Below are 14,712 nucleotides of genomic sequence, written 5' to 3'. Positions count from 1 at the left end.
AGGCGGTCAAAAATTGTAAATATTTTATCCTGACAGGCAAATACTGTAAACTTGTCAGTCCTGATGATGGTCCCAATTAATTGAGCACTAGGGATCGAAACGTCGACTTTGTAAATTGCCTTCACAACCTAAACCATTGTGTTAAAACCTGTTGTGTTTTGGCAGTTGCTTGGCATACCTTGAATATAACACTGATTTGAAAAGTGGCCAACATTTGCTCTTTCTTTTGCCTGTTTTCCAACACTCTGGAAATTCTTCTTTGCTCTTTGTGTTCTTTTCTTTCGTGGTACAGGATTGTGCCTTGTTATTATTTGAACCACAAGACTTACATTGTTGAAAAATAAAACGTCCTGTCCGGCTGGACAGTGACAAAATATAGTTTCCAATTATGGCCTATATTTCATTAATTTTTTGTTTTATCTAAAAAGCTAAGGACCCTTGCTCTCTAGACGGGTCAGGTTCTTTTAACATGAGAGCTGTAGTACCTATTTAAATCAAATACATGAAGGGAAATGCTAATCATGTATTTCTCCTATATCAATAAGGTCCTAATAATCTATATATAATGAGTCTGTGCTTCTAATGGCATGGTCAGTACAAAATAAAGACACCAAATAAGAAATATGCCCAGTTTGAGTTCCTTGTCATGGGGTCAACAAGTAGATTGTAAGGCGTAGTTCCTAATCCATATATTTCTCTTCATACTATGCATGGCTTTAGTCAGAAGAAGCTGAATCTCCTCTTTAAGGCCATCACAATAAAACGTTTACTAACCCTGGAAACCAAAAAGAAAACGGATGTAAACACGTTATAACTGCAACTTTCCCATTATCCTCCAAGAACATGTATATCCAATCACTTATATCCTATTTGGTGCACCAAACTTAGCATCCACTTTAGTATCAAAATTCAAAACATTTGATGAGGTATTAAAACCCAGATCAATAATACACGAACCACGTTGTTACAGACTTTTTCACATATTGCAAAAACTTACCTGATGGAAACTTAAGATTGGCAAAACAAAAATCCTACTTGCAGTTTACCCTCCATTTCAAAACTTACATTATTAGCGCCACAGTTCACTCAAGAGAAGTCCTTAATTAACCTCCCAACCAAAGCTAAAAAAATTCACGTGTCTCACTGGACTCCAAGGGGATACAAATACAGCAGGTCACTGAAAGTTTCCTCTACTACATCAAGAACCTCAAGAAAAGACCAGGCATCCTTGAGGAGAGAGCTTCTTAGATGATTACCCAATGTCTTGTTCACCAAATACGCTATTTCTAAACAGCTTACCCATATGAGCTATGCAATTTTTTACACCGACAAAAAAATGGCCATCGCATATGTCTGATTTCGGTAATAACAGATATCAGCCACAACTTAACTACTGTAAGTACTCTGTTAAATATAAATTACACATACTTATAGCTTTAACTTAAAATTGAGCTAAAAATACATGGTTAAATGCCTAAAGGTGGTCCATAGACTAGTGAAAATAAAAACACATTCAAGCAAATAATGTTTTTCACAAAAGATACTTACTTGCGTCTCCATTTGAGTGGTGTTTCCTTTAGACAACGCCCTCTCTTCCAGTTCTGAGACACTTTTAACCTTTCCTTCACTGGTATTCCAGGAGCCCTACCAACAGAACATGAAATATATATGGTGAAGAATCTAGATTTACAGTTTAAAAAGTTACTAACTTGTGAGGTTCTGTAGAACAGCGTCATGCAACCAGTTATACAACAAAGAAAAAACACAAATATGGTTAGATTTTCAATTTTTAGAGACACATGACTTCCCGCTGATCTTTAAAGAACCCACACTCGGGTTAAATAGAGAAGATGGAGGTATTCACAGAATGCTTAACCAAAGTGAACACTAAATTAATCAGTGTTTAAGAGATCTGGTCAGCAGGAGACCGAATTGAGTGAAAGGGTAGAACTTCAGGTCAAAAACGAATAATGCAGATAGGCTGGTCTGTGCTATTTTGTGCTTTGAGAATACAGTACTTAAAAGAAGAGTAAGTCTGATGTTCTACCTTGCTTAATTAATAGCCACCAAGAAGAAAGTATTTCAAGTCATGTGATTCATGTCCCATGTGTTGTTGCAGGATTAGAGAACAACCACAGATAAAATGATTAATAGGCTTTAATGAGGTGGAGTTTTAATGGCAATAAAACACGGGTACCAGTCAAAATGGCGCTTGAATCGCCATTTTGACAGGCGACCAGTACTACAGAGTGGTCTTCGGTGCAACGGAAGTTATATTAAAGAAACCAAAGTTAATTTTTAAATCTGAAAAAGAGAACAATATAACGTGACCACCCAGCTGGGAAAGATGATTACGTTTATTCTCTACCAGCAATTATGGAACTGGAGCCAACTGTAAGCGTATGAAGCTCTGGTAAACTTCTCTGTGACCTGGGACACACTCAATGGGAGCACAACTGTGTGCCTAAAAAACAATCTTCCCCACTTTTATGTTACAGCCATGACCAGTGAGTGTACATACTTGGTTGAAGACAAAATAAGTTTAGGAAAAGAAATTACAACCACAGGTTTAATTAGACTCTTGGAATTCCACTCGATTTACTACAAAAGTGCAGAAATAACACAATAAGTGCTTTCTCTGAGCCATTCGGAAGGGAACTTTCAGGCAACATTGTATAGTGGAGAAAGAAGAAAAATCATGTCAAGGATACCCGATCCTAAAAGGAATAGTAGAATGTAAGTCAACTCAAACCTTCACGAGAAACAGCTAGTCATAAAATAATCTAGTCACTCATATACATAAAACATATCTTCTTCAAATGGCATGCTAACTCTAATGAGTTGAGCTCTTATTATAAGGGGCAAGAAATGAACAGATTTGTTAAGTATCCAAACACAGAAGAGCCATCGGACATCATAAAAAAGACTCCAAAATTGTGTGTATTACAAAAGAACTTTCAATGTTTAACACACACACACACACACACACACACACACACACACACACACACACACACACACACACACACACACACACACACACACACACACACACACACACACACACACACACACACACACACACACACACACACACACACACACACACACACACACACACACACACACACACACACACACACACACACACACACACACACACACACACACACACACACACACACACACACACACACACACACACACACACACACACACACACACACACACACACACACACACACACACACACACACACACACACACACACACACACACACACACACACACACACACACACACATATATATATATATATATATATATATATCAGATGCCCAGCATATTTGGTCAATTAAAACAGTTAGTCACAACCACAGCATAGAGTCTTTCGTTGCTTCAGCTGATAAGCATTTTGCTACATTGTTTATTCACCTTATGTAGCAGAAAGACTATAGAACTCCAGGGAGACATGAGGGTGATCTGTTGCCTTATGTTCTCTGAGCAGTCGCAACCTTGACACTATTTAAAGTTCTTCAAAGGTACAAAGCAAATATACTACTTCCTATGCTTAAATCGTATTCAGAATAATCCAGACAATAGCGATTATTGCCAGCAAGCCCCATTTATATACCCACGATATTCCGATATGTATCACTGAGAATTTAATCTAACTTGGCATTCAGCAAATTGACCGATCCGGCGGTATTAGAAGAGCAGGAATGACACATGAGCTGTCCTTTCATTAAAAGTACACACTATTGCCTTAAGGAGGTCTAACGAATCAATGACGTGAAAACACAAACACTTGAAGATACTTGTTACAAGACTAATTTGGGTAAGACCCTAGGAGCTGACAGTCGGTCTATGTCGCTGTGTAGCGTTATCCCAAACGTGGGTAACGTCCCCAAATGCACTCAAAAAGAAAAATGTTCCAAATATTGTTATGAATTTGTATCAATAAAGTTTTATTGACAAAAGTTTTTGTATCCTTGTTTCTGTTTCTTTGATGTTAACATCATTCGGTTATCAAACTTAAAAAGTTCATTATTCATTTTCAATTGCCCAATGCATTTCGGGCTCCTGGCCCTTCATCAGGGGGTTAAATGTGCTGCCAAAAAAGGATTATACACAAACATTAATACGTTCAGTAATTCATAAAGATTAGGAGTATGAGGTGAATTTAGGCGCACTCTTCACACTTCGGTTTGCTAATCATGCAAATAGCAGATTCAATTCTATTTTTTATCACTTTTTAGGTTAGAACGGTTCATTTCTTCCTCTCACAGTCTGTTTTCTTCTCATGCAGGATGCGTGAAGTATTTCGTTACTGTCGAGTTACGTAACGTGGCCGGTCACGTGATGTAGATCTTATACCGCTGGTTGCGGTTTCCTCATCCATAAACGATACTCGTAGCAGAACTCCGCGGAATTTTCGTGAGTGGTCTGCACATGACCATTTTGGTAAGTGACCTTAGCTGTCACGGTACACGCATTCCCCGGCAGGGCAGACATTATTGTAGCGAAGGCTTGGTAAACCGCCCTTGGTTTCATTGCATTTTTGTTTCTTTTAGACGCATCTTATACAATTCAGCGGAACTCCGCGTGATGCACGTTGATAAGGTATGATGTTCGTAAGATGGTTGAGAGTAAGGGGGACTGTACCTGGAACACGCGCCTTTAGCGCTGAATCACGTTATAGATTGATTGTACTTTTCCGTTTTTTAGGGTACCGTTGTTTCGACATTTGCGAATTGACTTCTCACTGTCACTTAACAGGTCCCAAGGTAGGACGCGTATAATTTTCAGTATAATTTTCAGTTTAGCTTTGATGCTTCTATGGTTTTAGGCCAAGTTTTCTTTAACACGATTACTTGTGTTATGCACCATCTTACGTCACTATGTGATTAAGTGCTTGAGCCTTTTTTCAAACTGATCGCAATTTAGCGTAAAACACATATGAACTTGTTCAAAATCATGAGGGATATAAGGTGTACCATACAGGTCTCAAATTGCAAAAAAAGAATACGTTGGTTGTATACAATAATCATGATACGCTTTACAATGATCTTTATGAATTACTGAACGTATTAATGTTTGTGTATAATCCTTTTTTGGCAGCACATTTAACCCCCTGATGAAGGGGGTTAGGAGCCCGAAATGCATTGGGCAATTGAAAATGAATGATGAACTTTTTAAGTTTGATAACTGAATGATGTGAATTTAACATCAAAGAAGCAGAAACAAGGATACAAAAACATTTGTCAATAAAACTTTATTGATACAAATTCATAACAACGTTTTGGAACGTTTTTCTTTTTGAGTGCATTTGGGGACGTTACCCACGTTTGGGATAACGCTACACAGCGTACTTATTCGTCCTTTGGCCCTGAAAGGAGTACCAAATAGCACCTACAGACCTTACAACCAAATTCTTACCCTCCATTTGAATTAAAAGGAGTGCGATTGTTCTACATCCACACTATTTTCAAAGTCGGTCTAGGTCCACATCCATAACTCCCATCAGATGCACAGTCACAAGGCATAGATTGTGGTCAGAGCCATTATCAGTGTTCACCGACCAACCAGCAAAATAAATTGAAGCACATGTTAATACATATTATTGGGATACAATATGAAAGTTGTACTGTATGTGTAAGGCGAGTCACTGTTCGTTGGAAGTCGGAAAACGCATATTAATTTTTAATAGGCGTATCACAGACTTTTTCTTACAGCTTATAGACAAACTATTCAACAAAGAATCAGAATTCTGATGGTGGAGTGGTAGGAATATATAATCAAAGACAGGTCTATGAACCAAATAAAGAAGATGCTTGGAATTAAAAAAATATTTCTACTTCGAGGAGTTAGTAAAAAGAGGAAGCCAAAAACATCCAATGCCAGATGTACTCGTTTCAAAAGACTGGCAGGGATGGGATCATTGGCAAATTAAGTCTGTTTAATGGACTGCAGTATACACACAAATATATCTAGTTTTATTCCAAATTCATACCTCCATGTTGGAAAGAAATGTTACTTCAATGGACAGCAATGTTGCTGCTTGCTTACCTCAACTCTTGGCCCTCCGTCCCCACCTCTTGCCACAGCAAGTACGGCTATCATTACAGGAAAAAACAAGCACTGGCAAAGCCAATAGATCTGGCATATGTGAGAGCTAATGGCGTTGTCAATTTCTTTTAGCTACTCAGCTATTATGCAGCATGGCTGAAAGGTAAAAAAAGAACAAAAAAGTGCTAAGATGCTGCCGGATGTATTTTGCCGTTTTGGGCACCACATGAAGACAGCACCAAAAAGACTTGAGGGTCCAACGGTGGGTAAAGGTAAGGGAGGTGAGGTGAGAGTGACTTGAGGGTTCTGGGGATGGTAGAGGTAAAAGGAGGGGAGGGTAACTTGAGGGTTCTGGGGATGGTGAAGATACAAGGTGGTGAGGGTGACTTGAAGGTTCTGGGGTGGTAGATATAAAGGGAGTGAGGAAGGCTTGAGGGTGCAGGGTGTGTAGAGGTAAAGGGAGATGAGAGTGACTTGAGGGTTTGGGTTAGGTAAAAGTAAAGGGAGAGGAGATTAACTTGAGAGCTCAGGGTGGATAATGGGAAAGGGAGGGAGGGAAGGGTGACACGAGGGAACAGGGCTGAATCTAAAAGAACATTTCATATGTATAGAAATGGTAATGCAGAAGTGTATAAAGAATTACAATTGAAGTGGACATATATATATTGGTAATTTTAAGGGAATCACAGGATTTCAATGATACTTTCAGTTTACGGCAAATCAAGAAGAAACTATATTCATCTACCACAAAAAAACGTAGAGTGACACAGCTAAATTCTAACAATCTAACTGAGAGGTGTATACATACACTATATCTATTTTGTTTTACTCAAAAAAACAAAGGTTAAGGTGGCGTTATAGTTGGGTGAAAATGACAATTTAAACATACAGTTTTAAACTAACAAAACCACTAAAATTCACCAGTTATAGTTATCCCAAATAAAACTTTATTCATAAAAATAAAAATAAAAAAACCATGTCTGAGTCTTTCTTATAAAAGATTTTAAGGCCACAAATTGCAGCCATAGAACCCACCACAGGGGGGCCCTACGCTGCAGTTGAAAAACACAGAGGTCCAGCCATGAGCGTTAAAAAAAATATAGGGTAAGCTCCCGTGAGGACAAGGATTTAATGTTGTTAAGACTTCTGCACTTCCTGCAACCGCCCACCCACTACATCCCAAAAAATGTTTGGTGGTGCCCTTGTCCCTTCTAGAGGCACTACTAGAAAGAAAATATAAAATGTAAAAATGCCCTAGATCATTATGGGGCGCTCCTTGCTAGAGCAGGGAATAATAAAAGAGCGGCTCCTGCCACTCATTTATTTATCAGTTTTGTGATGTTGGGCTGCATCTGGGCCCCTACACTATTTTGTAATGAAGGTTGGCAGCAGTGGAAACCCCAGGGCCTAGGGGGCCCTGCCACCTACCCAGCGACCAACCATAGTGTTAATTGGGAGCCCCATTGCCCTCACGGCACACCCACAGCTAAATGTTTGTAGGGAGCTGCCGGGGGAGCCTCAGGCCCCAACAGCCCCTGCTGGCTCCTCTAGTAGCAGCAGGCCACTTGCATTTTGGTGGTTGCTCCTGTGTCCACAAACACCCCCCTCGTTGGAAGCCACGGCGGGAGCCCCAAAGTCCCCACAACCCCTGCCGGTTCCAACCAGCACCACAATGGGTGCTGGCGGGAGCCAGCTCCATTACTGTGCTCCTGCCTGGGTGGGAGCAAAAGTCTTTTACTGATCCTGTCCGCGAGGGAGCAAATTTATGTTCCCTGCTCTAGAGATTGGGTCCCCAGGACACTGTGATCCAGCCCTGGGGGATGTAGTCCGTGTAACTGATCTTGGGGAAGAGGGGCCTCACACACGCTCCCCTCCATAAATATTTTTAAATACACTAACCCCAGGTATTGGGGCAGCGGGACCGCTCTGATGCTTCGGGAGGGGGTTCTTGAGTCCCCCTCCCGTAATTATGAAAACAGGCATGGAGAATGTGGGCCCCGGGGCCTCAAGGATATATCTGGTGGATGGTTAACTCGGAGCCTCATGTCCTTTTCCCGCACAAAGAAGAAAGTGCTGACTCCTGGGCCACCACGGGTGGGAAGGAGTAGGGGCGCATTTTAAAAAAAATGTATACAATGTTTAGCCCCGCGGGGGTCCCTCACAATATTATTATTTTATAAATTGTCAGGTTAGGGGACCAAGTCCCCAGAGTTCTGTAATGGCTGTAACAACATGTCTTTTCATAATGCAGTCAGCCAATTAGGGCGCCAACTCCATCGGGAGTGAGTTGGCTGACTGGAAAAAAAGCCCTTGGCCAATCAGATTGCTCTAGATTTATTTTTTTAAGTTGCATGCTCGTGGGATTCCTGTGGAAGTCCAACAAAGCCGACCATTAGGATACACTACGTTTTTGAACCTTAATTTAATTTTTTTTTTTAAACACTGAACGGATTTACATCAAATCACATAAAGCATGCTTTCTGGCCTAAGATCGATCTTTCTGTCAAATGTGGTGTAATTCTTTTCAACTATTTTCGCGGTATTGATCTTCAATTTTCCAATGGAAAATTGCATGAGGAAATTGCGTTTTCGGATCCCCCATTTATCTCGGTCACAGGTTAGTTGTGAGATCCACATAGGAAACTTTTCAATTGTTTTTTTATCCACCAGCCATTTTGTAGATATTTACAAATTACTGTGAAGTATTTAGGTGCGACTATTTAAGTACCATTTTCTTTTTCAAAGAAAATGCACAAGCACGCAATGATTTATTGATTGTTGGTTGATGTCTCTTGTCCACAGAACTTTAGTAAATCAGCCATGGACTGCTCTTCAGGATACATGATATGAGAGTGAGCAGTACGGAGGCCTCAGGAGGCAAAAAACACCAAACAATGCACTTGGGGTCCTGTGCCTTCAGATTGCACTGGGAGCTCCCGAACCAGATTTCTTAAAGGCCCAAATGATTATCAGGCAGTTCACAGCAATTGCAATGTGATCCATATAATAATGTGCCCATGTTCTCAATCGGGGCACATTCATGATCAACTGAACAAATCAAATTAGACGGCCCATAAAGTGTACCCTATCTTTTCATGGAGGGATACAACGTAAAATTTGCCTAATAGCCTAATTGCCTTTAGATGTGGAAATTTTGAGCGAATATTGCGGATAAAAATTTGCTTTTATTAAATAATTAAGAGCCCCTAGGCATACAGCAAGTCCGGTTTTGGTACCAGTGTTGAGAATTTACCAAGTGGGAAATGGAGCAGACTTTGTGGAAGAGCAGTGATGGCAACAGTCCTGGGTAAGTAAGGGGTGACTTGGAGAGCAGTGGATAAAGGTGCTACAAGGAACAACTTTTGAGAAACCTATAGCTGGATAATCAAACAGAAATAGGCTAATGGAAAAAAAGCAGAAAAACAGAGCGATATGCAATCCATGTAGAATATTCTTCAGGAAGGTTTATACACAAACGGAAAGCTAGGATTAACATTAGCATTCAATGAATAATATTTATTATTCAAACATATAAACAACAATGTTTTATTTCTTGACAAAGTAATTTGAAACAGTCATTTAAAATTTGTAAAAAACGAGAAGAATAAGATTCACAATTACAATCACAATCAAATAAAGTATACTATGAAAAAAAGTTGTTCCTATATGGCAGAACTAGGCAGAGGATGAGCTCCACAGCAAGAAAGATCGACCCCTCTGTAAGAATAGTGGAGCATCGAAACAAAAAAAATGAGAATTCGGCAATTATAGAACAATATAAATAAAAGTGCTCGCCAAAAAAGGTCTGGTACATAATATACTGAAAACAGAAACATCTGAGTGGGTGTATCCCTGCAAGGAGGGCCTCTTTATCATGCATGTAGTGCAAATACTAACAATGAAAAAACTTTAAATAGATGATGGCGACTACAAAAACATTATTTTGCACCAACATAATCAGACTTAAGATGATACAGGGTGGTTTGAGTATCAGGGAAACTGATTATGTCCGGTCTACTCACAGTCGCACGCAAAAGCATACAGGACGGTGCACAAAGAAGATACAGTACATATTAATTTTAGCACAATTCAATCAAGGGATTTCTTGCCCTCGTGAGCAGGAAGTAGGGCCACAAATGGTATACATGTGTATGTTGACTGTAACATCGCTGAGGGGGATTCTTTTATCCACCTACCTTCTATCCCTCCCCTACCCTTCTCAATCCAAATGACTGACTAACATATCCACCACTCAAATTACTTTCATATTTCACTATACTAATTCAACACTAATCCTTTATGGGTTCCGGAGTAGCATGCTACTCGCCGAAAAAGTGCTTTGTCGCCTCGTCAGGGGTAGTAAGCACTATGTAAATACAATTACAATACAATTACAATACCTAAAATGCGCGGAATTGGCTACCTAACTGACGGGCTTCAGCCTACGAGCCTACCTTTATCAAACGACAGTGCAGAAGGAAGGTCAAAAGGTTATTGGTTTCTTTTCCTTGTACATGGAACAAACGTGTTGCTTTCTCTATACAAGGTTGGCAGGGATGAAAATCCATATGTAAAGAGATATGTCCTATGTATAAATGCTCGAACCAGTATGAGCAATTTTTATTTTATTTTTTAAAATAAAAAAAAAACGGTATATATGTTTAATGATACCGACAATAATAAACACTAGTGAAACTGAATATCTTGTGAGATACTTTCTTATTTAGGAATAATAGGTGGTAATGCAAATATCACTGAAGCCAGAGTTATTAGTCTTCCTCGCTCTAAGAAACTATTCAAGTGTGCAAAGGCATTGTGAAGTAGCACTTGTAGTAAGTAGCAAAACAGGTATAACTATGAACTAAAACCACGCTCAATTGGATAACTTAATGTGAGAGAGAATACCATCATTGGCATCGATTGAAAAAGAGTTCTAAAACGAATGTATTACGATTAATGAATTCCGTGTTCCAGGATAAATCTGTGATCGAAACAAATGTTTAAAAAAATCCAATAGGATTCCTCTTAAATTTGAATTCGATTTTTTACTTCAAAGATTCATGAAGACAGTACCCAACGTATTTTTCCAGAAACAATTTTAAAGCAATTTTTTGTTCAATACATTTTTATTGGTTTTTTTCCAGGCAAATACAGAAATGAGAGAACAACATCAGAAGAAAGAAAGAAAACCCGAAATGGGCACTATACACGAACCACATGGAGTCATATGTTGTAGCGGTCTAAAGAAGATGGTATATGAAGCAATCCAAATCACTTATCAAAGAATAGACAAAGCGCTTAATTTAACTTATTTTTTATATTTGATGTTAGTAACTAAAAAAAATGGTAAATTGACAAAGTAGCATAGAATACACAGAAAACAGATAACAAAACAGAGAGCGAGGAGGAGGCGAAAGGTACGATTGTCAGGCATACAGTACATCAGGCGATCAAAACGTGTTGAAGCATAAGTCACAACACCTCATCAGGGGTAGTAAGCGCTATATAAATGCAATTACAATACAATAAAATAAGTGAAGTTACAGAGAACCTATGTTAGCAGGAAGGCTATATATCCACTGTCACGTCTATAAATGTATCAAGTGGTTCCCAGATATTGGTAGATAGCCTGTTGGAAGTCTTTAGCGGGCGATGCAATATACAAATGCTGTGGATGGTTTCAGATCAGATTGGGTTGAGTTAAATGGAAGTTAGTATCTAGATGAGTATGTTGAAAAGGCAGCATACCTCAGTGGATGCCACATTTTTACCTTGTTGCACAGCGGACTGTAGAGAAACACCCAATTTAGTAAGTAAATAGTGCAATTCTCAGAAAAACTTTCGTGGAGGTGATGGAATAGATCGCCCAGTCCTCGCACATTCTGCTTTACCATCCGGCTACCAGCTCGGGCATCATACTTTTCCTTGGTAGCCCCACTCGTAGACCAGCACAGATTCAGTTTAAAGCAGGTGGGTGTCTGCAACTGTGCTGGTGCACTTACTTTTAAATTCATGCGAGATGGAGGCCAAAGAAACGCTCGGTAATGGGAGGTCTGCAGCTGTGTAGCACCATTTTCATACTGCGCTGGGTTCGCATTGAATCCGGAACCATCCACAGGATTAAAATGATCTTTGGCAAGGGTGAGGACCATACAGCCACTCTAACTGCTCCCCGTTCTGGTTTTATGCATCAGTAATGGCCCTCAATGGAGAAATCTTGTGGGAGAGAGAACAACGCACTGCAACTAACACGGAAGCAGCCATCTTGCCATGGGAAAATGAAAGTTCTAAACCATTTAGAAGCTCTGAAACATTTGTAATCAAAACATGTGTTGGAAACTGATGTAATTCATACTAAAAGATTCAAACTGGGCACACTGGAATATTTCAAATTTAAAAAAAAGAGTTTTATGCACTGCAAGCCGTTTTCAGAAAATACTCAAATACTCAATGGATGCCACAAGTTCCTGTCATTGAAAACCCAGATGCAATCTGCTCAAAATGACAGTCAAAATAAACATTGGCAAAATCCTCTGATACAGCCACACGCGTTGTTTTGAAGGCACAATCACTAGGCATGTTCACGGATACAACATTATATGGGCTCTTTTTCTTTTTAGTTACACAAAAGCGTTTTCTTAAAAAAAATAATAATAATAATTAAGCTGGGGGGAGCAGCAGCGACACAAGGAGGTTGGGGGGACAACAAAGTAACACAGTTGAGGGTGGGGCAAACTGGTGGCGAAGCAATAGGTAGAAGCACACTGGTGAGAGCAAATGGTGAGGGTGGGAAGAAGCAGTAAAGTAACAGAGAACAACACGGAGTGCTGGGTGGGAGACGTACACAAGGTAGATGCGAACAGGATGTATATATTGAGTAAATGTGTAATCATGTAATGCAGTGTATGGAAATCCAAGTTGTGTTCTTTTTCTTATAGGATATTTATCTTAATGGTAATTGTTGAGGATAGTGAGGATTTTAGAATATTTATAAAAATGTCAAGTTTTTATGTTGTTTAAGACCTATCGTCAAACGTTACCTTGACTGACTGACAAGGTAGATGGCTTGAAAAAACATGCCCTCTATTGGCGTGCTTCACACAAAAAAATAAAGTAGTGCTTGAAAAGCAAGCGGTGAAAGCCGCGATGCCAGCCAAACAGAGATTAAAAAGAGACAATTCATATGGGAGAGACAAAGACTAGATTGACAAGCTAGGACACAAATAAGAAGCAGGCAAATAAGAGTGACAAGGAAAGCTAACCAAAGGGAGGCAATAGGCTTCTCCAAGCCCTGCCATGTTCTTGGTAAGCTACAAAATGCCTCGCAACAGACAGTGTATGCGATGTCTAATAGACTCGACCTAATGAGCATTTTGAGGTAGGTGAGGCAATGGGGCAGGACCTTTGATGAAGTGAGTAGGAGGCGGGGATGAGTAAGAATGCATTCTGAGCAACCGAGAGATGCATGTCAGAAACCTTAAACTGCATTTCCTTAATGAAGCAAGTGTCTCTTTTGTTTTGTCTAGTCTTATTTTTATCTCATACTCGTACAGAGTCTGACTACAAGGCTACCCCCCCTTTACCCACAGTCCCTTGGGACATTCTAGAACCTCCGCAAGAGGGTAACATATTTTGATGCAGTGAATAATATCAAGTGAAAAATGACAAATTAAGGGTAATACCTAACCCAGAAGTATGAGTAGGAGTGTAAAGTTGTAGGATGATTGTGACGTGAGGGTGTAGAAAAACTACATCATTTTTACCTGGTTCCACGATATGGGTGGTGAGATGTGAATGGCATCACCACTCGATATTTGTAATTCCCGGGGACAGCATTATACCCAGAAAGCTAGTTTTGATCACAATCACACAAAGAATGTTGGATGAAAGCACACTATAGCAACCATCCCGAATTAATATATGGGTGATATAGGCACAGCGCGAGTTGAACACATATGATTATACCTATCAATGTTTCTTTTACAGGCGGACTTGAAACCATACGGTTCTGGATGAAAGAGAAGTATTCTACTTACCGGTCCTTACGAATGCAGCTTTCTACACTCCATTTTGAAAAATAGTACCTAGTTAAAGAACCAGGGAGGGAAATCCATTTTCCTTCAAGAAAGTCCAGGACCCCTTTGGGCCATTTAATAGGGCTGAAACATGTTGGCATTAGGGTCAAAGGACCATTACCTCCTTATGACTCCCCCTTTTCTCAGTTTTAATATCCCCTACGACTCCACGAATAAAGGGATACCTGGAGTCTTTGGAGGATTTTTTATCCTTAAACCCCCTGGCGTATTTCTCTTAAGAGCACCCTGAAATATGGTGAACCCACCCTGAGACCTTTAGGAGTCAGGGTGAACCCGATAATGAAGCATGACACTACTAGAGTGTGTGAGGGTTTAACAAAAAGGAATTGCTTCCTTCCCCGTGAATAAAATACTTACTGTCGGTAACACCTTTTCCGCTAGAGACTCTAGCTGCAGATTACTCACCTTGAGAATTTCCACAGGAGCCAGACTGGATCCGGAAACTTTCATAGCAATTCCCTGAGGCATCTACAGGTGGCACCGAGCAGCTCTGCATTGGGTATGTCCTCCCAGGACAGGACGTCTGGGCCACTACATATGCAATTCC

At 39.9% G+C, this 14,712-nt stretch overlaps 1 protein-coding gene across 1 annotated transcript in view; it reads right to left on the bottom strand.

Moving 5' to 3' along the window:
• FBXW4 (F-box and WD repeat domain containing 4) overlaps positions 1 to 14,712 on the bottom strand; it is a 729,974-nt gene that overhangs the window by 613,720 nt on the left and 101,542 nt on the right. Inside the window, exon 2 of the mRNA XM_078643617.1 lies at positions 1,549 to 1,644. Coding sequence (XP_078499743.1) covers positions 1,549 to 1,644 — 96 coding nt within the window. The remainder of the gene's footprint in view (positions 1 to 1,548; positions 1,645 to 14,712) is intronic.

This window comes from Lissotriton helveticus, chromosome 5_1 (assembly GCF_964261635.1).
Source record: "Lissotriton helveticus chromosome 5_1, aLisHel1.1, whole genome shotgun sequence".
Lineage (NCBI taxonomy): Eukaryota > Metazoa > Chordata > Amphibia > Caudata > Salamandridae > Lissotriton > Lissotriton helveticus.
This window is presented reverse-complemented; position numbering and strand designations above follow the sequence as displayed.